Raw genomic sequence first — 25257 nt, 5'->3', positions numbered from 1 at the left:
GAAACATTGACCAGCTGCCTCCTGCACACCCCCTACTGGGGATGCGCCCGCAACCAAGACACATGCCCCTAACTGGAATCGAACCCGGGACCCTTCAGTCTGCAGGCTGACGCTCCATCCACTGAGCCAAACCGGTCAGGGCGAGAGGCACTATTTTGTGTTAAGGTTATACAACAGGTTGGTGGCAAATCCAGTGTCTTTTTCTACGCTTTCTCAGACTTCACGTACTTTCTATTCTCCCCGTTAGCATCCTCCTGTGTGTCAGTCATCATGGTGCCACCAGAATGGATATGGATGTGGTCATGACATGATTGCCTTTCCGTTGTAGGCACACATGCCAAGATATGCACTCCTATCACAGAGAGTGGCTGAGCAAGATTTTCTATCTTTCTTTCTTTCAGACCGACTGGCCAGAAGGCTACCAACTTTCAAGTGCTATGAACTTCCGCTGGCCCCAGTGTGTACCCAATAACTTAAAGACCCTGATTCCTAATGCTAGCAGCGAAGCAATTCAGCTCCTGAGAGACCTGCTTCAGTGGGATCCCAAGAAACGGCCAACAGCTAGTCAGGTTTTCTTCCACCTTCTTCTGTGGGATGCATTTCTTATGAAGTTCATATCCAACTCTGAATGAGTCCTGTAATCTCATAGGAAGTACTTTATTTGGTATTATGGGTAAAAAAATAGTATAGAATACCACTATTGGTGTATCTATACTAATAAAAGCGTAATATGCTAATTAGACCGAACGACCTTCTGGACGTCCTCCCGGACAAAGCCATGGTGGCAGAGGCCAAGGCAGAGGCGGTTAGGGGTGATCAGGCAGGCAGTAGAGCAGTTAGGGGCACCAGGCCGGCAGAGGAGGGCAGTTAGGGGCGATCAGGCTGGCAGGGGAGGGCAGTTAGGGGCATCAGGCCAGCAGGCAGAGGTGGTTAGGGGCATCAGGCAGGCAGGCAGGCAGGCAGGCGAGTGGTTAGGAGCCAGCGGTCACTGTGGGATCGGGCCTAAACCAGCAGTCGGACATCCCTCGAGAAGTCCCAGATTGGAGAGGGTGCAGGCTGGGCTGAGGGACAACCCCCGCTCCCGTGCACGAATTTCATGCACTGGGCCTCTAGTTATATATAAGAACTTAAAATAGTTTGAAACTTGTAAAGTTAAAGTAGTCAAGGTTTAAACAACATAGTTGCTTTGGAATGAGGAATTGGGTTCAGAAAAGTGAAGTATTCTATTTAAGACATATAGGAAATAATAAGTTACAAAGCTAGGAGCTGTATTGAGCCAGAATACTTTTCAGAAGTAGCAAAGGTAATAGCAGTGTAACTGGCTGCTTTAGTGAGATAATTTTGAGTTCATACATTCGATAATACTTTAGATAAGAAAAGTCACAAGGGGTGTTACAGATTCAAGGTGCTGGCAAACATTTTGTGAGTGCGAGAAATACAGAGTATATTCTTTTATATTATTTATTAATTATTCTATTATTTTCCATGCAAACAACTATAAACCTACTTTTGCCCCACCCTGTAGTTGGTTTGGGCTAAGAAATTGCAGTAAACTGGTCAATGGAATGTAGCCCCGTGAGTTGATGGTGCTAACCTGCTCACTAGACTTTTCTCCTGAAGCAGCCATATGTGTCGTTCCAGGCGCTCCGATATCCTTACTTCCAGATTGGGCATCCCCTGGGCAGCACCACACAGAGCCTTCAGGATTCCGGAAAACCACAGAAGGACATCCTGGAAAAGGCAGGCCTGCCGCCTCACATTAAGCCAGTCCCTCCTGCCCAGCCCCCGACCAAGCCACACACGCGGATTTCTTCGAGACAGCATCAAGCCAGCCAGCCCCCTCAGCATCTCATGTACCCCTACAAAGCAGAGGCGTCCAGGACAGATCACCCGAGCCATCTGACGGAGGACAAGCCAAACCCCTTGCTCTTCCCATCCCTCCACGCCAAGAATCCTCCAGCGGTAAGCGGCGAAATTCACTAGTGCGCCTCCTGTTCCTCTTCTACTAGTACCTCACTTACTGTGTGACCTGTTTTCCTTTTCAGCATATAGAGTGTAACTGTGATAAACGTATCTTTGTAATATCATGGACTTGTGAAAAGAGCTTTGGCCTTGGCGTTAAAGGGCTAAGTTCAATGGCCCTGTGCACATGACCCCGCCTCTCTGCTCCTCACTTCCTCTCTGTAAAATAGAGATAATAACACCTGCTTGAAAGAATTCTTTCGAGCACTAAATGAGTTAATACTTGAAAGAATTTAAACGAATACCTGGCACTTGGGAGGAACTTAATAAATGTTAGTCATTGATGCTGATCCCTGTGGATTCAGTTTCCTCATCTGTAACAGAAAATCATTACATCTGTCTTGCCCACCAGACAGGTCTGTTCAGGGGATCAAAGTTCCTGATGCTTGTGCAGATGTTTTTTGTTTTGTTTTGTTTTTTAAAATATGTTTTTATTGATTTCAGAGAGGAAGGGGGAAGGAGAGAGAGATAAAAACATCAATGATGAGAGAGAACCATTGATCAGCTGCCTCTGCATGCCCCACACTGGGGACTGAGCCCAAAACCCGGGCATGTGCCCTGATCGGGAATTGAACCATGACCTCCTGGTTTATAAGTCAACACTAAGCCACTGAGCCACACTGGCCAGGCTGTGCAGATGTTTTGAAAGTCACCAAGTGCCATACGAATATTTGTAGGTTGTTATTCCTATGAATCCCATCAATGGCTCATATGCTGGGCTGTTAATTGAGCCCAGATCTTTCTTCTCCTCTTGGGCTGGGGCTCAAAAGGAATCAATGGGTGTTAGATTTAATCAAATGATAACCTGGCCAAGGGAGTCTAGTTGCCAGTAGCTTTTTAATGCTGTCTGAGAGTCTGATTTCCTAACATCTTTATGCAAAAGTAACACTTTTTCTGTCAACTAGTATTCCTTCACTGAGTGCTGGCTCCCAGGCAGCACAATGTACGATAGTGCGTGAGGTTACAGGGTGGCGTCTCTAGACTGTTTGTTTTACCCCAGCCCAGGACTTGAAGGCAGCGGTAGTTGGAAATTTCCTATTATAACTAATTCAGTAGTTAAATCATGTCCAAGTCTATCAAGAAGGCAAAGAACGCATTATTTGTATTGTTTTCTGTAAGAGGATGGGATGACTGACACTATATTCTTTACATCTTTATTTATAACACTATAAATCACGTTAACTGTTTGAGATGAGGCCTGAATGAGAACCAGCCATCTTCCTAGTATGGGAGAAGTCCCTTAAATTTCTTTTTTAAAATCCTTTTCATATACGATGAGTGTCTCCATAGGATGAACATTGATGTACTCTGTGCAGGGTAGGCAAGAGACAAGGGTCTGGGTATGCGCTGCCCCTGTTGCCCTTTCAGATGAGCAGTGCATATTAGGGAACTAGAGGCCGATGCATGAAATTCATGCAAGAGTAGGCCTTCCTTCCCCCAGCTGCCGGCACCGGCCTCCCTCTGGCACCTGGGACCCAGGCTTCCCTCTGGCCGCCAGCAGGCACCCGGGACCCAGGCTTCCCAGAAGGTCATCCGGAAGGACGTCCAGAACAACGTCTGGTCTAATTAGCATACTACGCTTTTATTATTATAGATGCTATGCCCCAGGATCCTCCTTTTTATGACCAAGAAAGTTCGGAATGGGGAATACCCATGGGTGAGCTCCATTAATGCCAAGTATTGCTTTTCCCCCCTCTCCTTGTGAACACAGAAAATCCTCGCTGGGCTGGAGCACAAAAATGGTGAGATCAAGCCAAAGAGTAGGAGAAGGTGGGGTCTTGTTTCCAGGTCGACAAAGGATTCCGATGACTGGGCTGACTTGGATGACTTGGATTTCAGTCCCTCCCTCACCAGGATTGACCTGAAAAACAAGAAGAGGCAGAGCGACGAGACTCTCTGCAGGCAAGTGTGCGCTTCTGTCTGTAAAGGACTGGATCTGGGATTTGCGAGGGACCCTTACCCATCTGACGTGCTTTCTCTCGAGCGTGACCTGAGCCATGCTCTCTCATTTCAGATTTGAGAGTGTTTTGGACCTGAAGCCCTCTGAGCCCATGGGGACAGGAAATAGCGCCCCCACCCAGACTTCGTATCAGAGGCGAGACACGCCGACGCTGAGATCCTCGGCCAAGCAGCACTACTTGAAGCATTCCCGATACTTGCCGGGTAATAGAAACAGCTCCCTTTTCTCTGACCGTTGATAAGAAACCATTTCCCTGGAATCCCATGTTCACAGAGATTCTGTTTTGGAAGGCACTTGGGGCTTCTCTCCAGAACTGGTGGGAACATCATAAAAATAGTTGCTGGAGCCCAGGCCTCATATTTTTAGTTTTTATAGTTGCCTAAGATAAGAAATTTAGTAGCAGATACTGGGTCCAGCCCCCAGGGAGGGAGGAACTGGTAAGAACCAGGCAGCATGCCTGAGGTCTCTCCCCTCTCCACCCCCCACCCCAGAAATCTGCAGTGCCTGACACAAGTGGGGATGCAGGCATCTAGAGGGAAAGTGGTTTGGCTTGAGGTTAAGGTCAAGGCAGCCTTGGACATTAGGGAGTCGGTGAGGGTTGTTGGTACAGACTGGAGCCATCAGCATGGGATGACGAAGTGGTGTAGGTCAGGTGAGAAGGTGGAATCTTGGGGGACAGAGGCAGAAAGAGGAGGGAAGGGATGCAGAGGTTGGGACTTTGGAGCGGGGTGGAGAGGAACTTAGATGACAGAAAGGCAGTGGCCTGTGAAGGGGACACATACGAATGTCCAGGAGCACTAAAGCCCAGGACAGCATCAGAGGGCGTCAAAACATAGGACATGGGACAGAGCTGTTGGTAACAGAAGTTCCATACACCCCTGTCAGGCCACGTACCAGAGAGGCAACATACTAAACCCAAAGACAGCATCTTTCCTTTTCACAGTCAATTTTTGCTTAGATTCTTGAGCCATAGAGACTTTTAGACAAATTGGGTTCTGCATTAATTTTATCTCTGAAGTCTGGTGCATATTTTGAAAACATTTCTTCCCTGTTAGGAATAAACATAAGGAATGGCATCCTCCCGACTCCGGGCAAGGACTTTATTCCATCTAACCCGTGGTCTAGTTCTGGTTTGTCAGGAAAGTCTTCAGGGACGGTGTCAGTAATCAGCAAGATAAATTCAGGTGAGTAATAATTATTAACTCCCAAATGGCCAGAAGCAGATTCTCTGGGTGTGGCAGAGTGGGCACAGAGACGAGGGTACCAATTGTGGGACCTCGAGGGCCTTTCTGCTACGCAAACCCCGGGCCTCTCTTCCTGGCCTGTGCTCCTGTCTCTCAGCAGCAGGCCCTGGGGACCCAGCCCACTCACAGGTCTACCTCCAGGAGTATCTGGTGGGAAAAGCATAGTCGCTCTTGGCTCCTGGAAAAAACAAAAAAAAACTGGACAGAGTCTGACCCTCTATGGTGCACGACCTCGGAAGTCAGATCCAGCTTGTCCCCTCCGCTTGATTACCCAGCCCCTGCCAGGCCAACAAGATTTCCGGTCAGAGGATAGTTTGGGAGGCCCTCCCATTCTTCGTAAATAAGTAAATGACATTTCCTGAGCTGTGCAGGCTGACTAAACCTGTTCCCAGCCGGCCAGTTCCCCACATGGCCGTCCCTCACACGGCAGCCCTGCTCTGTGCTGCTCCCCCTCCTCATTCCAAGTAAACATCTGGGCTGCGCTTCTCCTGCCTTTATCCATTCCATGCGCATTTATTTCAAGGAATACAAAAAAGAAGAAGAAAATAATATAGCAACACCCACATACCCGCTGCGAGCTTACAAAGTCAAACTTGGCCAACAGACCCTAAGGCCATGTCTAGGCCTTTCCCTCCCTCTACCTCTGTCTCTCTCTCACCCAACTCCCCCCCTGATTCAGGTATTTATTATTTCTATGCTTTTTAAAATATAAATACATGAAACACATAGTATGGTTTTGCATGTTTTAAAATGTATATGCCTATAATCCTGGATCTCCACTTCACTCATTTTAATAATTATATTATGTATGTAGCAATTACACATATATAGAATGTATGTCATATCATATTACATATACAATATATATAACCATCCAATACCATCATTTATTACTTCTACTAGACCATATTTATTTATCCCTTCTCTTCTTGATGAACATGTAAGTTGTTGATGGTTTTTGCTATTAGAAAGCGTGCTGAAATGGGCCTTGCTGTGCACCTGTGTGGGGTTTCTCTGGATGGATATAAACATGCTAGGTTAAAGGGTGTGCTCATCTTCGACTTTGCAGATATTGCCAGATGGCTCTCCAGCAGGGTGTGGGAGTTGTGCTGCATCCTTGATGCCTCTTGGTACTGTCGAGACTAAAATTTGAGCTAATGTGATGGGTGTGAAATAGCATTTTTTGTGGCTTAAACTTGCATGTCCTGTTCACTAATGAGGTTGAGCATCTTGTGTTTATTGACTACATTTTTTCCCTTTTGTGACTTTATCTGTTCAAGTTCTACTCTCCTTTTTCTTCATATCGGTCTATTCACCAAAAATGCAAAATCTGCTCCAGCTGACCAACACAGCTCCTCAGACAGGCATTCCGACCATGGTTCCTGCTCTGCTCTGAGCAATGGCCAAGGATGCTCTGTGTTGGGGAGACATAGAGCAGTTCTACTACTCAGTAACTCTTTTCTTAATGGCTAGAACTTCCATTGTATAATGGCCATAATAACATTCTTCGTCATTCCATGTGTAGCTTTACGCCTTCATAGTAAGGCTTATAGATATTCATTCCCCCACCCAAGGCAAGTGGAATGCCTTGCTATATGTAAGGCATTCATTCCACTAACATCCTAGAATACTAAGATGAGTAGCTATAGTTCTGGTCCTTAAAGCACTCTCAAGATGGAAACGGCATTATAAGTGAATGTATTTAATATACTCCATATTTTAATAATGATCAATTGTTCTGATTACAGAGAAGAATACTTATATAGAATTACTTATAATCTATAATAATAAAAGTGTAATATGCTAATTAGACGGGATGTCCTTCCGAACAAAGCCAGGGCTGTAAGGGAAGCCTGGGCCCCGGGTACCTGCCTGTGGCTGGAGGGAAGCCGGGGTCCCAGGTGCCAGAGAGAAGCTGGTGCTGGCAGCTGGGGGAAAGAAGGCCTACTCTTGCACGAATTTCGTGCATTGGGCCTCTAGTAGCTAAATAATTAACATAACCCTTGTGTTGATGAATAAGAGAGTGGTTAAATGTATTATGGTTTAGCCATATTCTGGAATTTGCATATACTGACATGCAATGATCATTGTTTTATATTATTATGAAGTGGAAAAAGCACGTTTCAGAACAGGCTAAACTGATTATATCAAAAGAAAGAAAATTCCAAATTTCCCTTTTCTCATACAAACCAAACACCCTCCATTTGGGTGTGGGCTACAGGAGTAGCATGTCCCCCACCCCCGCACCCCCATCTTTCTGACAGTGTGGTGTGCTGGAATGCTCTGATCAGAATACGTTTTTATCATAATTCTTCCCCCTCCAAAAATAAAAACCTAATTCTTTATTTTTCTGTACTACTGTCCTTTAACCCTGTCATGTACACGTGACTTTGTAGTAATGAACTTTTGTTTTTGCAAATCAGTTGGTTCCGGCTCTACAAGTTCTAGTGGACTGACTGGAAACTACATTCCTTCCTTTCTGAAAAAAGAAGTTGGTTCTGCTGTGCAGAGGGTACACTTGGCACCTATTCCAGACCCTTCCCCTGGTAAGTTCCATTGTGGATTATTCATGAATTGATTCAACAAATAGTTATTGAACAACGGCTTTGTCGTTGCAGACATGGATCGGCATGTTGTAGGTCTAGGATCCCCAAGTAAAGGAGACAGACAGAACTCCCTGTCCTTGTGGACTTATACTCTATAGACAATAAGGGGACCAGATAAGATGCTTATAAGTGTTGAGGAGAAAATAGAGCAGGCAGGAAGTAGAGAATGAGGGAGTTGGAGGGTGGGGTGCAGATTGCAATTTTAGATAGGGTAACCAAAGAAGACCTCATTGCGAAGGAGGTGAGTGAGCAAGCGGGCAATATAGTTGAGACTGTTCCAGACATGGGATTCTGAGGTGCGTGGGCTTTTTAAAAAATATATATGTTTTTATTGATTTCAGAGAGGAAGGGAGAAGGAGAGAGATACATCAGTGATGAGAGTCACTGATTGGCTGCCTCCTGCAAGTTCCACACTGAAGATCTAGCCTGCAACCTGGGCATGTGCCCTGACTGGGAATCAAACTGTGACCTTCTTGTTCATAGGTTGACGCTCAAACACTGAGCCACGCTGGTTTGGCACAGGTGTATGGGCTTTGAGACAGAATAGGCCTGGCATATTCAGCGAATAGCAAGGAGACAGTACTGGGGTGGCATGAGTGAGAGGAGGGGAGAAGGAAGAGGAGAGGGGGTCAGAGAGATGAGAAGACACCCCATGGTATGAGGCCCTGCAGCTACCATGTGCATTTTGTCATTGACTCTGAGCGACATGGGAGCCGCTGGAAGGTTCTGAGCAGGGGAGTGAGGTGATTTGACATGCATCTTCCACGCTCACTCAAGAGCTGTCCGTCACTAGACTGAAAGGGGAGAGCAAGATTGGAGGCAGCAACACTGATTGGCAGGCTAATTATCCAGGCAGGAGATGGCGCTGGCCTGAGCTGGGGTGCTAGTGGTTGGGTTGGGCCAGATTCTGGGTATATTTGGAAAGCAGAGCCAGTAGAATTTGCTCACATATTACAAGTGGAATTTGAGAACAAGAGAGAAGTCAGGATTGACATCTGTATTTTTGGCCTGACACTATAGAATTAGGTGGTCTTTAATGGAGAGAGGGAAGACTATGAGCAGGAGGCAAAGTGCTCCTCTTGAAGTCTCCTGTTCTCATATTTTTTGTTACTGAGATGCATTTATCTGCACCTGTTTGCATGGGTCCCCTACCAATCAGGCTCACCTGTCTCTTTCACTGCAGGTTATTCTTCCTTGAAGGCTGTGAGACCTCATCCTGGACGGCCTTTCTTCCACACCCAGCCTAGGAGCACTCCTGGGCTGATCCCACGGCCTCCGGCTGCCCAGCCAGTGCACGGCCGGACCGACTGGGCTTCCAAGTACGCCCCTCGGCGATGACAGTCGGGATCCCTTCCGTGGGGGAAAGCAGGACCGTGTCCCTCCGCCAACTGGCGTTCTCCCTGCAAGAAACTTTCGGATGGTGTAAAAGCAAACACACGCTTTATAGTTGTTCTTCTGAACTAAGACATTTCAATATTCTTTTTTAAAGTTTTTTTCTTAAATATTGATTTGTACAAAATTATTTTATTCTAATACTGGGTCCCATTATTTTCTTAAACAGCAGCATTTTGTACATATGGATTATGTTTTAGTGTTTTATACAGTCAACTTTGTAACAAACTTTTTAAAGATTAATTGATTTTCTTTTGGGGTTCCAGATAATATTTTATACAGATTTTTAAAAATGTAATAATATTGATGCAGTATTGCAACAGGGGTGCAATCTAAAGCTACATGACAGAGGGTTATTTACTCAACGCGTGCGGATATTTGTGAAGTGGTTAAATTTTAAATGTGGCACATGGGGTACCTCAGGCTTCCTTGGACTGACCTCAGCACTAGAAAAATGTTCTTTTCAATGTCACGTTATTGGTTTGATTTTTTTGAGACCGCTGTGCCGTTCTGAAAGTACTGTTATGTAATTAATTCATTTGGTTTAGTGTTTGTTCCCCAGCTGAAAGAACTCTAAGTAAATATTTTTTGAAATTTTTATAACACCCTTTATTGTGGTTGGAGATAGCCAAATGAACCCAGGCTTTATCATGTTATGCCATTCCATTCTATTTCTTCCATTTTAAAAATCAAATTGTATCAGTACCACAAAAGGGAAGCTTTTCTTAGCCACAAGATTCTCAACATAAAGGTGAATGCAGTCAATTAAACTGATAACCCTGCCAAGATGCACGACCAAAAAGCTAAGTTTTGACACAGCAGATTTTTTATGATAATAACTGATAGGATTTTGCATTCAGCTCAGTTCTCCAGGCCTGGCTGGGAACACACTACAAATAATCTCCTCTCCTAGCCGAAATCTCAGGGCACCTTGGGAAGCAGAAAAGATTGGTGGCAGAGGAAGCCACAGTTACCATGACACTAGTGTCATAGTGTGCCACATTTGAACTTTGACCTCTTAACCCTTGTGTAGTTTCTTCCAACAGTGAGAACTCTATTGGTTGGCAGTGGCTGTTCCACTGAGAGGAATGTTTACAACAATTTTGAAAATGACAAAGCTAGTTTGGAGACAGAAAAAGACAAGAGGTCCACTCTCATCCATCTCTGTAGGACACATTTGCCTCCACTCATGGTTGCCTGACAGGCGAGAGGGAAGGGCACCTCCAGAGAATGTATTATAATCTCAGTAGTGTATAGACTCATTCTCCCAGGGCTCAAGTGCTCTCGTGTGGTTCCAGGTTCCAGGATATAGCAAGCTGAACCATAGGAAAGTGTCATTTTTGTAGGTTAAAATGAATATTGGCACTTCGATATGGTTCAGCCTAATAAGTTGGGAAATTACCACTTCAGTGTGTTAATACGTTGCAGCCTGACCTGAACCAATTACACCGTGGCTCCCAAAAAGCGCTAACCTAAAGTTGGGAGTCATTTCTGCTTTGGAGAATCTGGCTCAAAAACATACTTGACCAAGCGCTATGATCCTAGGGCTGGGAGAAAAGCACATAATGGATGTGGACTTAATAGGTAATATTTTCCTGTTAACAAACTGGCGGCAGAGCTTCAGAAAATAAATATGTATGTGTAAGCACAACTTGAACCTGAATTCATTTCTGTATTATATTCTCAACTCATTCTCGAAAGCAACAGAAAATGTGTTTTCAGAGACAAGTCCTTTACTGAGGTTAATATTTATTTCCCTTTCTGTATTATGTATACAGAGTAAGTTAATCTGTAACCTTCCTCAGCTTGCTGGAAAGCTGGGTTTAAATTGTAAATACCCTGTAGAAAGCAAATGGATTGTGAATACCATATTCTTGAAACTCTAGCTTATGCTAAGGTCATTACTTTTTTTTTAATTGAAAAACTAGTTACCTGGTTAATACACATTATAAAGTGGTTTTTCTAATATTATTGTAGGGCCCTAGCTGGTTTGGCTCAGTGGATAGAGCCTTGGAGTGAAGGGTCCTGGGTCCAATTTCTATCAAGGGCATGTACCTCGGTTACAATCTCAATCCCCCATGTGGGAGGCAACCAATTGTGCGTCTCTCTCTGTCTCTCCCCTTCCACTCTCTCAAAAAATCAATAGAAAAATATCCTCAGGTGAGGATTAACAAAAATTTTAAAAAATAATATTTTTGTAGGGTCCAAATTCAGAAAAATATTTCACTTTTCTTCCTCTTCCTCTTTCCTTTATTTATCTGAAAACAACTTCCTTTGGGAAGCTAAACACGTTTATTCATATGAAAGTCAAGAAACAGATGTTCAGTTGAGAAAACTGGAAAAAACTGTAAATTCTAAAGAACTAGCAAAATCCTATAAAGTACTCCCCCTTGCCCTGAAATGGGTAAAGGACAAATTGTGTATACAAGCTGTTTACTATAGAAGGAAATAGTGACCTTTTTTTTTAGTGAAAAAAAATATGCTACCTGTGCATGTATTTTTCACTTACTATTGAATTATAAAGTGTACTGCAAGACACCAAGAGGAACGATGAGTGTAACTGTACCCTCCATTACTATACCTCGTTTCCAGTCAGAAAGCTTCCCAGGACGTCGGGCAACGGTACAGGGATGGCTCTCTTTTTGGGCCCAAAGGTTCAGTGACAGGTGTGCCCAGGGGTCCACATGTGAACGGCACAGGCACAAAAGTTACCTGGTGTGATTGTTCATTTCACAATAACATCTCATTCATTGCTAAGCCCTCACCCAGCTCATGTATGATAGGGTTTAAATAGGAAGAAAATAGATTTTCAAACAAGTTTTAAGACACATTTCACCCAAAGGACTAACTAACATCTATATCATCTTCTGGGATTCTCAAAGACTGAGTACAATCAAGGCAACACATGTAAAAACCAACAATACTTGTTTGTCAAGAATTGTCAAGAACTTTTGTTTTCCAGTACAAATCTGCTGGAGTTCATGGGCACCGTATTTCCTCATGAAGTAGCATTTCCCTTCCATCAAGCCATTGGTTTGTGCCATTTAGGAGAGAAAAAGAAAGTAGGCTGTATGTTTCAGCTCAGTGTATGACCAAAAGCAATATATGTGACATACTAATTATATATCATTTAAAGCATACTGTAGCAACTTGTTTGTTTAATATATGTGGTTAATTTTTAGAATTATTTTTACACTTTTCAACCAAAGTACTGTATTTTGTATAATTTATTGGTGAGGACCTTCTCACAGAAACCATTAAGAAGACAGACTGGAGGCAAATATCACATTCATCTGTATTATTGGTTTCTTATAGACACTGTGCTAATGTGAATTTAAAATGACCTGAATAAGTAAATAGTCTTCTGATCTCAGATATCTGGGCAGTGGTAGAAATTTTAATCACCTGATTTGATTACAAGGGAGTAACTAAGAATATATTTATTTATAAAGCAAATATTCATAATGATGAGAAGATAGAGGACAGAAAACCACTTATGTAAGCCCCTCTGAAATAAAATGTTGCTTTTTGAATAATTCATCCTAAGGTGTTTTAAAATGTTAATTTTACATTTATAAAATTCTGCTCCAAATAAAGTTATGGTTTAAGAAAAATTGATTTGAGTGTTCTGTTTTTGTTTTCATGTTCTTTCATCAAAAGATAACAGTATATTTTATAACTTTTTCTTAATACTTGTACATTGGAAGTATATACTTAGAGCAGCAGTATGAAGAGTTATCCTGCAATGTGGAAGGTTTTATGTTTGTTTTTAATTTAGCTTTTAGTAAGTTAGATGACTACAGATAGTAAAAACAAGCACAGGCCAAACTTCTTGTTTCTGATTTCATCGTGGTTAATACCTACCTTGTATGTTTTTAGCTTTCACAGTGCACTCATGTGTACAATATAAACCTTCAAAAGAAAATCCACAGGAAATTCATTTCCCAAACATTCTTCGAATCCGCAACGGAATTTTGTAGGAATGTGATTTACCTACCGATCAGACTTGTATTGGTGAATCCCTAAACATGCCCCTCATGATCAGAACACCACCGACTGACTGTGTAATCGTCAGCATTTGTCTAAGCTCTTGGCAGGGGAGCCCCTTCAGAAGCCCTGCAGATTCTAGCTCTCAGCCATCCTTCCTCTGCAAAAATCTGCTGTAGGATTCGGTCTGACTCTAGCCGTCTATAACTATGGCTGAATTTAAGCCAATTGTTTCCCTTTTCATGGAGAGTTTACATATCAAGCTTCTCCTAAACTATGGTTTAAAGCTCCTGATTTTTATTAAGGCAATTTTACATGCTACTGAGTAGGTGGTTGAAGGTTTAAAGACGATTTCCCAGAGCCTCTGAAAATGTATCAGGTTGGTAGGTGGACACCATGAATAAGACAGGGTGACTCAAAGAGTCTCCAAGAAGAAAATGATTTCAGAAGCTTCCAAAGAAGAAAATGCCCTAAGGGTGCCTGTCGTAGAATGGCGGAATTACTTTAACAGGACTTTTTTTTTCCTGCCCTCCCGCCCCCTGCCGCCCCAACAGGACTTTTTATTTCTCCACAAGGCTGTGCAATTAATAGAGTCCAATGATACTGCCTTAGTTTCTCTTTCAGGTAAACAAGATTGCTAGGATGATGTGACCCCTATTTTATTAGGTTGGAGTGTGAACTTGTCATTTTTGTAGGTTAGAAAAAAAATAGTAAAGTATCAGCTATGTGATATGGTTCAACCAATTAGATATAAGGGAATGAAGATAAATGAGAGAAAAAAAAGTTAAAATAATGCTTGTGCTATCTAGTTCAATTAAAGTGAATCCGTGTAGAAAGGTGGGTTAGAAAAAAATGAGTCAAGAATGATCACTTGGAGGGGGTAAAGATGGGGGATGGAAGATATCTGTAATACTATCAACAATAAAAATGTATATATTTTTTAAAAAGTGAATGATCACTTTCAGCAGGGCTGGAAAATGGGGCTTCCTACCTATGTTTGAGTGATAATCTGTGTTGAACATACTTATGTCTGAAAGTGACTTTTCTGACTCTTAGGCTGCCAGCTATTCTTGATTTGCTTTATTTCTTGTTTTACGTGCTTTCTCTAGATAAGCTCACCCTTTTGCTGCCAGTTTGATCCATGCCAGTCCTCCCTTCTCAGTCATCACTGGCCTATACAATTGTCTAGTGGACATTACCAATTGGATGGCTCATAGGAGTGAAAGTCAAATCTGCTCATTGTTTCCCTCACCAGGCTTATGGAGCTAGGAACCAAGGCATCCTTCATTCAGTAAATATTCCTACTCTGTGTTCAGCATTATTCTAGGAGCAAGATATACTATTACAAAAGTATGTTGTTAAAAATGTGAAAATTCCCAACCTCATGGAATTCTATCAAATCTAGAGGCAACAAAATAAAAAATCTATATTAGATGACAATAAATGTGATGAAAAATAGGCAAGGGAAGTGGAAAAGGAAATGTGTTTTTGTATGTTGGGGGGGTGTCATTTTAAATTTTTTTCTTTCTCCCTTGCCCAACTCATCCTTCACCTTACACCTCCTTAATATCTCTCTCACCTTTCCTTACTTATCTTCTTCAAACTCACGGTGCTACTTGAATTCACACACTTCTGGGTGAAAATAATAATCTAAAACATCTAGTCAAACAAAAAACATCTAACTTTAAATTTCGCACATTTCGCACACATATAATGGAATGAAAAATTAAATTTTTGTTGCAAATTAGAAAAGGAAGGCAGACTGCCACGTGCAGCGCCTCATTTGGATGTGTCTGGAGTCTTGGAAGCTTGACTACCCTACGTTCTCCTACAAATGGACCTTGAGAGCTTGTTTGGAGGTTCTAGCAGGGGAGCGCAGCTACTCGTATACCCTTGACCGAAGACCGGTCCTCTCCTCGGGGGGGAAGGTCGTCCTCTTCGACCGAGCGCGCAGCTTCGGGAGGGACGCACATGGATCGGTGAGGGAGGAGGGGGACACCCGCCTAGCCAGCCAGATCAGCCGAATCAACCCTGGCGATCAATGGGGTGACAGATGTCGCAGCCAGATCGCCCTCACATCCGAAAGCAATGGCTGCGCACGGGGTATATAAACCTGGCCAGAAGTTTGGCTTTACACATAGGACGAGATTTTTGCCCTACCAGAGGTCTAATAAGAATTATTCATTAAAGTTCAAATCTAAATAACACTGTAAAGTACACTTAATCTCTCGAAATGCTAAAATTAATGTTAAAACTGGCTTGAATTTGAGCTGTTTTGTATTATCCAGAATGCCTTGCAGATGGGTGGGAGCATGCTAAACATTGCCTTTTCGATTGGTGAAATCTTCCCGGAGCCTCGCCCACCGGTAGCGCCTCCCCCCAGCCAGCTGGTCCCGCCCCGCTGCTGGCTGCGCGCAGTGCGCTTTGTGCTACTCCGGGTGCTGGTAGCAGGCTCCAGGTCTGTGTCCCTCCTGTCGCCCCCAGCCTTCTTTTCCCTTCTTTTTGTTTATCCTTCTCTCTGTTCTCTCGGCTCCGAACTCGATTATTCCACCATCCATCCCTCAATCCCCCAGCCCTTCTCTTGTCTCCCTCCCCCCTCTTGTCCTTCCCGCCCCGCCTTCGTCTTGGTAGATGTGGGCCCCCTGACTGCAATTGGGGTCACCCTTGGCTCAGTGTGCGTATTTTTATTAACTAGCTCCGGGGAGTCTGAATCCATTGACGAAAGAAACTGGGCTCGGGATCTTCCCCGGGCGGGGCGAGGTGGCCGCTGTGGCCCAGCCTGGGCCGAGCGGGCACGCGGGGTACCCGAGTCCAGCCTGGGTGGCCTGGGCGCACTCGATGGGGCCAAGGCTCACCTCCCAGCGGGGGCGGGGAGGTGCTGGACCCGGGGCAGCTACCGCAGGCGTGACGATGGACGCACATGTTGCAATGCTCGGCCTGTCCACCTTCCAGTTTCTGTGATAATCAAATATGATGGTGCGTGTGAAAGTACGACTTCTTTGCAGACGTGCCAGTGGGTGTAGAATTCTCGGCGACCCTCCGCGTCTGGCGTCTGCGGGCCGAATTTGGAAAATCTTAAGATTTTCAAGCTCAAAGTGTAAGATGATTTGAATCTGTGAAATACGGTGTTAGCACAGATGTCTTGGCCACCAATGGCCCCAGCTTCCCAAGATCCAAACAAGAAATCATAGAAACAATATGAGAGCCGAGGTATTTTGTTTTGTTTTAAGGTTTTAAAATGGTGGAAGGTTTTAATGAGTGAGGGGAAAGGGAAACGCAGTAAAAATAAGCCCGTTTCCTGTGCCCCGGTCGTGAATACTCATTGAGCCCCCAGCACTGGGTTGAGGACACGAATGAGATGCTGCGTGTGTTTTTCAGAAAGCCTGAAAGACCGCCATGGCCGAGAAGAAGCCCAAGCTCCACTACCCCAACGGGAGAGGCCGGATGGAAACCGTGCGATGGGTTTTGGCTGCCGCTGGAGTCGAGGTACCTTCTATGCTGTTTCTTCACAGATTTGTCTTACACCTTTGAGACTTTAGAGAACATACACGGGGGAGCCCTGAGGTAGTCCTCTCCCTCAGAGGATTCCTTCCTTTCCATCTTTTTCCCCCTGTATAAATGGTATGTAGTGGATGGGTTTCTATTTTGCTTTTACTTAATCATTGGCTTCTGATCTACCGCCAATAAATATTTATTAGTAAGGAGAAAAGGAATGAACCTGACATTTGCCAACGACTCCCAGATTTTTGTTAATTATACGAGGTCCCGGGAAATTTCTTGTCTGCATAGTGTTTTTGTTCTGTTCTTTTAGCTTCTTACAGGAATTTTCAGGTAGGAACAAAGGCAGAGAGGACAGTGCCATGAATTCTATGTACCGTTCACCCAGCCTCAAGAATCGGTTAACTTGGTGATTACCAAAGGGAAAAGGGGGTTAGGGGTGGTACAATAAAGTAAAGGGAGAAATAAATGGTGATGGAAGGAGACTTGAATTGGGGTGGTGAGCACACAATATAATATGCAGATGATGTATTATACAGTTGTACACCTGAAACCTATATAATTTTATCAACCAGTGTCACCCCAATAAATTCAATAAAAAAATTTTAAAAATCATCAACTTTATGCTAACTTGTTTTATCTACCTCCTCCCCTCCCTTGTTTTTTGGGAGTATTTTAAAGCAAAATCTAAGCATCATGTCACATCATCAGTTTTTACCTCTAAAAGAGGAGGATTTTAAAACATGACCACAATACCATTATCACACCTTACAAAACTAACAATTCTTTATTATTATCTAGTACTCAGCCTCATTGTCTCAAACTGGTCTTTTTTTTATAGTTAGTTTATTCCAGTCTGGATCTTAATCAGGCCCACACGTTGCATTTGGTTCTATTTCCTTCAGTATTTTAAAAATCTTTAGCAGTTTCCTCTGCATTTAAAAAAATAAACTATTTGGGAGAAATTTTAGATTTATAGCAGTTATAAAGACAGTGCTGAGCATTCCCCTATAACCATCACTCAGGTTCCCTTACTGATAACATCTTACATAACCACGACACAACTAAGAAACCAACACTGATGCATGACTAAACTACAGACTACTCGAATTTAGTTAGTGTTTCCACTAATGTCCTTTTTACTGTTCCAGGATCCAGCATTGTATTGAGTCCTGTTTTCTTAGTCTCCATCCACCTGTGACAGTTTCTCCGTCTTTCCTTCATTTCATGACCTTGACAGTTTTGAAAAGAATTGGTCAGGTTTTTTGGAGAATCCTCCAGTTTGATACCCAAACCGGATGTCTGATATTTTTCTCATGATTAGACTGGGGTTCAGGGGAAGAACAGCACAGAGACGAAGTGCCCTTTCCATTGCATCACATTAGGGATTACATGATATTAACATGATTTCTCACTGGTGCTGTTAGCCTTGGCCACTTGGTGAAGGAGGTTCTGCCAGCTCCCTTGTAAAATGACCATTTCCCCTCTTTTCTTTAGAAGCGCGTCATTTTTAGCCCACACTCAAAAGGGTGGGAATTAAGCTCCTCTCCCTGGGAGTATCTCCATTTAGAATTCTTATGTAAGGGAGTTTGTCTTTTCCCTCCACTTAATTATTTATTCAGTCATTTGTTAATATCAGCATGAACTTAAGCATATTTATTTTTTCACTTTGGGTTATAATCCAGTAATATTTTACTTTGTTGCACAAATTGTCCCATTTTTGGCCATTGGGACTTGTGTCCTTTCCACATAGCCCCACTCCCTTTTCTTTTTTCCTCCCCCTTCATCAGTTTCTTACTTTGTGACAACAGGATGCTCCAGGCTCTTATATTTTCCTAGCCCTGGCCCTAGAACCAGGTTTTTCTCCAAGGAGCTCTGGTCCCTTTTATTTGAAAACTAGAGGCCCAGTGCACGAAATTCATGCACTGGTAGGGCCCCTAGCGGCTGCCGGCCAGAGTCTCCGTCCCTCCCCCAACCCCCCTGCTGCCTGCCACTGCCGGCTGGGACGGGGCTGGCCAGGGGGAAGGGCCGAGGGCGGTTGGCCAGCCGGCCCCGCCCCCTGGTCAACCTCCTGGTCGAACTCCCGGTCAAGGGGACACTTTGCATATTAAGCTTTTATTATATAGGATGGTATTAACAGCCAAGATCTGGTTGTTAAGTATCTTTATTTGTTTCATGCCATTTATTTGTGGAAGAACTGCCCTGTAAAATCACCCCCATTCTGCATTTAGCTGACTTACCCTCATTTAAACATGTTCCTCTTATTTTTTGTATTTCCTGCAAATGGCTAGTTGGATCCAGAGCTGTGATCAAATCCAGGCTCCTTTTTTCTTTCCATATTTATGTGTGTGTTTTTCCCCCTGCCAGACTCCAACAGAAGGACACTGTGGACATATTTCTGTTGTACGCCATCAGGGAGCATGATTTCTGACTGTCTCCTTTCAACCATGCAGAGCTTGATCAGTGTGTTCCGGTGGCGTCAGCCTGATCCACACGTTATCAAGTTCCCCCTTTACCCATTCAGATAGTGGTTTTAGCAGCTGTTGATCTTCACCATTGCTGGGGATTACAAAATGACGATTTTTCTATTTCATTTCACCTGAATTTATTAACATGGTTGTCTTATAAAGAGAATTTTTTCACTCGTTAATGATTTAGTTACTTCCAAGTGCAGCTCATATAGGAAAGGCAAGATAAATGCTTGATTCGGTCTCCATCAATTTTCAGAATAATGAACTGTTACCCTGGCAACCTCCAAAGATGACAAATAAAGGTCCTTGAGTTTGGGGTTTTGGCTTCTTTGTACACCATTATAACTCTCACACTGTGTCTTACAGTTTTCTAAATTAGTTGATATCAGTTTTATATACAACTAGTAGCCCAGTGCATGAAATTCTTACACATTAAAAGGGAATTAATTGCCCTAACCGGTTTGGCTCAGTGGATAGAGCATCAGCCTGCGGACTCAAGGGTCCCAGGTTTGATTCCGGTCAAGGGCATGTACCTTGGTTGCGGGCACATCCCCAGTGGGGAGTGTGCAGGAGGCAGCTGATCGATGTTTCTCTCTCATCGATGTTTCTAACTATCCCACTCCCTTCCTCTCTGTAAAAAATCAATAAAATATATTTTTTAAAAAGGGAATTAATTGGCAGAGATATTTTAATATTGCTATTTGTGCTTTCTCTATAAAGAAGTGTGAGAGATGAAAGGAAATTAGTAAAATGTATATGTAAATAATATATAAATTTATTAATAAATAAACAGTAACAAAAGGAGCTGATTCCGTGAGGAAAGGGGCTCCCTCCTCCCTCCTGTCAGGTCTGGGGTGCAGGAGAATGGGGTTCCTGGGTGGCAGGCCACTGACAGCAAGCTATCCAACAGCAGATTCTGTGAGGAGTGGGGCTCCCTCCTTTCTACTGTCAGGGTCTGGTTTGAAGGTCGGCCATGCCCCCTGTTGGGCCAGACTCAGAGTTCTACCATGCTGTGGCCTCCACCTCAGCAACCCAGAACTGACTGCTGCTGGGCGCTCCTGGTGCTCTGGGGGTGGGTTCTTCCCTCAGGCCACACAGGAAACAGCTGGGGAGGGCTCAGCCCTTGGCAAAACGACCCAGGATTCAGTGGGTCCACGCTCCGAGGGTGGGTTCCTGCCTCAAACACTGCCTTCACCGGAAACAGCTCCAGGAAACAGCTCAGGGGAGGGCGCAGCCATTGCCAAGACAACCCCTGCAGGACTGACTTCCTTCCGCTTGGTCAAGGCGATTCAGGTTGTGATGAACACCACCCATGGTTTTTATATAAGTAGATGCTGGTTTCTGACTTCTTTTGAGAAACTGGAAGATTTAATGACACTGGGCCCTCATTTGCACAGGCAGCATTGCTGAGCCTGAGCAAGGACTGCCACTGCAGCTGGGCCCTTGAAGCACAGTCCCCCTCAGTCCCTGTTGTCTCGGGATGAATTTTCTAATTGTGTTAAGAGGGAGAGTGAACAAATTCTTGGTCCCATCACCTGAAGCTGGTCTGTTTATGTCATCTGTCTAACCCTGTATGCTTCTGAATTTACAATTCTGGTTTATGTAATAAGTTTTGAGATTGATGTCTTACTAGTATATGTGTATGTAGTATAATCCTTCATCACATCCTCTCTCTTCCTAATCATCATTGTACCTTGCCCCTCCTGTTCTCCTATGAGTCAGGATTCTTGGTTTCATTGATGGAGACCCAACCCTCAATGAATTCAACAAAACAAGAACACAGGTCACGTGACCTACCTATCCTAGACCAATGGCAGTGGGCAGGTAGATGGGACCGAATAATTAGCCCAGCGTGGCTCTTAGGCTCGCCCCTCTGACCAGGGTGGAGGGAGCTTGATTGGCCTCCCTCACTGGGGCTGACCACATGGCTTACAGGAGCAATTCCCAAAAGGTGATATTTGGGAGCGCTCCCTCCATGTCTTTGCCAAAGGACATTTTTAGCTAAGTTTGTGCTCATACAGATCGAAACAATAGGGAGGGATGGGCTGGCAGCCAGTGGATGAGTTTGTGAGTCCCAGTGTCACAGTATCCGGCTGAGTCCGCTGGGTACGGCGCACACATCTGAGTAAACAGGTAGCAACCTGCTGAAAGGCAGCAGGTCCTCACTCAGGAGTCAGCATCCTCCGTCTCAGTCACTGGTCCAAGTCCTTGGGCATTGCTCTGTGCTGGATGTTGCTTCTCCACTGCCAGGGCTCCACTTGCCTGAAGACCCCCACCCCCAGCCCAGATTCCAGCCAGATCCCCTTGTTCAGAGGGAAATCAACACACATAAAAGAGAAGACTTAAGGGCTATGAGCTCCTAATGCAGGACTTGTGGTAATTCACTTGAAGAACTGAGCGAGTGTGGAACAGTGAGTGCTGTGGTGGGGGAAGGGCAGTTCTCTGAAGTTAGGGAGCAGAGACAACTGACTGTAGATGGAAACCCAGTACCCGGCAGTAATTGGACTAGAGTTGCCCAGGTCCCTCCAAGCTCGACCTGATTTTTTCCTTCCCTGATTTTTTTCCACCCTCTCATCTCCCCTCCCTGTGCCATTTCCTTCTTACTGGCTGGTAGTTTTACAGAGCTTGACGTGAGCCAGTTCCTCTAGTGCAGTGGTCGGCAAACTCATTAGTCAGCAGAGCCAAATATCAACAGTACAACGATTGAAATTTCTTTTGAGAGCCAAATTTTTTAAACTTAAACTATATAGGTAAGTACATTGTTATTAAATTAATCAGGGTACTCCTAAGCTGGCCTTTGCTAAAAACGTCCTCAATCTGATTGAGGTACGTTTCAATCACCACGAAGTTTCAATCACACTGTATGTGCATGCCTTCACGTGGTATTTTGTGGAAGAGCCACACTCAAGGGGCCAAAAAGCCGCATGTGGCTCGCAAGCCGCGGTTTGCCGACCACTGCTCTAGTGAGAGCGCACACTGTGCGTGTCCCAGAAATCCCAAACCAGGACCAGAACCACTGGGAAGGGCTTGTCTTTAAAATGCAAGATTCTGGAGCCAGTTCTCTCTCAGGAAGGACGTTGGTGTGGGGGAGAATATAACTTCCTTGTCTTCCAGTGCTTGGCCAAAACCTCAGATGCATGGCCTTCTAGCCAAGCGTCTGCGATTTCATATTGTTGGAGCCATCATTGTATCCCTAGGGCTTGCAGCTTCCTGTTAGTTTGGGTGGCTGAACCAAGAAAGAAGGCATCTGCAGATTTCTACAGAAACTGTGATTCCATGAAAGATTTAGAGGAGACGAGGAAGGCTGGTTTCTTTCAGAGCAAAGTGATCTTGTAATGTAAGGAATTTCTTTGGGTTGAATTCCATGGAAGTTTGTCACTGACCTGTGTTCCTGAACTATGAAACATGAATATTTGAGCTAAGGAAGAGTTTCTCTTGATAAATAAACAATGAAATACTGTGGCTGAGGGGGGGCGGGGAGGGCGCGGAATAAAACTAAAATGTACGATTCTGGAGTCTCTAAGCTACTGAAGATGGGCCTGGGGTCGGACACCCCCGCCCATATTTCCCATGTGTTCTAAATGGTCATGGTCATAAGTTCTGAGAGCAGTCGTGTGGAGGGAGCACCCCCAGCACCATATCTGACCAGCCAGGCGTTTGGACAAATGCCCAGAACATTGCTGGCCTGAGCACCAGATAGAGTGTCTGTCTGCAGGGGCACTGAGGCCCCTCTCCTCACACCACGGGGACCCTGGCGAATAGCAGAAGCTCCTCTACACCCCATGTCCCAGTTCTCCCCCAAGGTCAGCTGGTTGAGACAGAGGAGGGGGCACTGCCGATTCTGTGCGGGTCAGCTCCGCCGGCCCTTGGCTGATCGGGAGCAGCACAGGGACAGACATCCTGGGACACAGTGGGAGGGGGCCTCTTCCTGACATGAAGTCATGTTAGAACATTTTAGAATGTCAAGAGAAGAAGAACTTGTTTTCACTCTATTTCTCTCCACCCTGCCCCAAACTTTTTAATTCGAAAGCATTCAAACCTACAGAAAAACTGTAATAGTACAATTAACACCTTTCAACTGAACTTGTTAGCAGTTTACCACATTTGCTTTCTCCCTCCCTCCCTCTCCGCTTCTGCTTCCTTCAGTCCTCTGAAAGTAAGTTGCAGATATCAGCACATATCTTCTTCCTGAGAATAAACTGTTCTAATAACCACAATGTCATTGTCACAACTAAGAAAAGTAACGCTCACTTTACAATATCTAATATACAATCCCTGCTGTTCCCCAAATGTCTATGTATCTCTTATATATTTGTGTAGCAGTTGTAGCGTCCCCTGTACAGCCCCATCCATGATCGCATCAAGAATCAGGCTTTGGGTTGTTAAGTCTCTTTTCATCTAGAACAGTACCTGCTTCCTCCCCACCCCCATGTTCTTGACTCTTTGAAAGAATCCAGGCCATTGATGTTGCAGAATTCCCACATTCTGGATGTGCTTGGTTTTCACCTCCGGGGTCAGTGTTTTGGGCAGTGTTTTCACAGCGCTATTGTAACCGTCTCATAGCAGCAAGGACAGGACAGCTCAGAGTGTCCCCCAGTGGGCAGCTAAGTCTGACCACTTGGTTGGTGAGATGGTGAGACCTCCGGATCTCTCCATTGCAAAGAAACGCTCTTCCTTTGTCATAATGAAGTAACGTGTGGGGAGTACTTTGAGATTGTGTGAATAGTCTGTGCCCGTGGCCCAGTAATTTCATTGTCGGTCGCAAATTAGCTTTTTCTAATTTTATTAATTAGCCATAATTATACGTTAACTAGCATAACTAGCACCAATTCTGCTATATATATGTGTGTGTGTATATATATATGTATGTATATACATATATATATGTGTGTGTATGTATGTGTGTGTGTGTGTGTATGTGTGTATATATATATAAACTTTCTTCTCCCCCCATCCCCTTTTTAGTATCATCATTCTGGACAGGGGGGTTTTTGGTTGGTGTGTGTTATAATCCATAAGTGACATCACTGTTTTTGATGCTTGAGTTGTCCCAGATTTGGCCAGGGAGTGACCCGCAGGTAGGGTCCTGAGTGCCTTTGCCTTTGCCACAGCTCTTAGTCTGTGAGCACCCCTGTTCCCTGACGTGACAGAATCCGCTGTTTCTCCCAGGAGCCCTGGTCTCTTTAGCGCGCAGTGATCTTTAGAAACCAAGGTGTGGGTACAGCGTGTGCTCTTTCCCTGGGACTTGGCAGCAGTTTAACTTGGAGATTACAGTCCTGAACCTGTAGTGACATGTACCTTTTCTTTTTTACGATTTAGTTCGAGGAAGAATTTTTGGAAACGAAAGAACAGCTGCAGAAGCTGCAGGACGGTGAGTGAGGAGAGGAGATGACTCGATAATGCTGGTTTTAAAAAAGAGCTGACATTTATGTGGAAGGGCAAGACCCTGCAACACTAAACATTTAGGACAGTGTCCTAAACCAGACCAGCAAGAGGGAATAATGACTGAAACTTTAAGGAAATCGCTTCTGATCCAGTGTTCTGTAAGAGCTGAAGGGAGAGAGCAGTTCTTCGTTCCATCCACATAGCCCTTCTCCATCCCTTTCTCTCCCCCTGCCCTCCTCCAAGTTCCTTTACCCCTTCCTCCATCTTCATCAGCCCTTCCCTCCTCATCTTCCTTGTCCTGCCTCCTTCTCCTCCCCCAAATTCTCTGAGACATGGGGCCTGCGTAAGGTATGCAGGTAAACGTCCCCATTTATGCTGGGCTGCATTTCCAAAGTGAATACCAAACAAATCCTATATAATAAATAGGGAATATGCAAATTGACCATCACTCCACCACAAAGATGGTGGCACCCACAGCGGAGGCTGAGTTCCCATAACAGCCTTAACGAGCAATCAGCAGGGACCTGAGGCTGCCCTCTCTACTCTCACCCCGACAATATGGATGGCGAGGGGCCCCAGGCCAGCGTCACAACATAGTCGGATTATGGTGTCTGTAGAACTCACGCCAACAGTGCGAGCGGGTAGAGAGAAGCAGCTAGATGATTGCTTAATCTAGTAGTATTACTGATTAC

At 44.5% G+C, this 25257-nt stretch overlaps 2 protein-coding genes across 3 annotated transcripts in view; both read left to right on the top strand.

Moving 5' to 3' along the window:
- The window catches only part of ICK (intestinal cell kinase), a 52443-nt gene extending 39605 nt beyond the window's left edge, over positions 1–12838 (top strand). The window contains exons 7-13 of the mRNA XM_006093257.3: positions 329–569; positions 1642–1962; positions 3734–3924; positions 4037–4185; positions 5038–5166; positions 7650–7772; positions 9016–12838. Of these exons, the coding sequence (XP_006093319.1) occupies positions 329–569; positions 1642–1962; positions 3734–3924; positions 4037–4185; positions 5038–5166; positions 7650–7772; positions 9016–9170 (1309 nt within the window). The 3' untranslated portion in view covers positions 9171–12838. The remainder of the gene's footprint in view (positions 1–328; positions 570–1641; positions 1963–3733; positions 3925–4036; positions 4186–5037; positions 5167–7649; positions 7773–9015) is intronic.
- Positions 12839–15580: 2742 nt separating this feature from the next.
- Positions 15581–25257, top strand: part of LOC102430748 (glutathione S-transferase A4) — a 19190-nt gene continuing 9513 nt past the window's right edge. Inside the window, exons 1-3 of one of the 2 annotated variants that reach the window (XM_023757687.1) lie at positions 15581–15669; positions 16590–16697; positions 24500–24551. In XM_023757687.1, the coding sequence (XP_023613455.1) occupies positions 16608–16697; positions 24500–24551 (142 nt within the window). In that variant the 5' untranslated portion in view covers positions 15581–15669; positions 16590–16607. Of the gene's footprint in view, positions 15670–16240; positions 16422–16589; positions 16698–24499; positions 24552–25257 lie in introns of those variants that run through there. The other variant, XM_023757688.1, reaches the window with a different exon arrangement.

This window comes from Myotis lucifugus, unplaced genomic scaffold (assembly GCF_000147115.1).
Source record: "Myotis lucifugus unplaced genomic scaffold, Myoluc2.0 scaffold_111, whole genome shotgun sequence".
Lineage (NCBI taxonomy): Eukaryota > Metazoa > Chordata > Mammalia > Chiroptera > Vespertilionidae > Myotis > Myotis lucifugus.
Note: the sequence above shows the minus strand (reverse complement) of the source record. Positions and strands in the feature narration are given on the sequence as shown.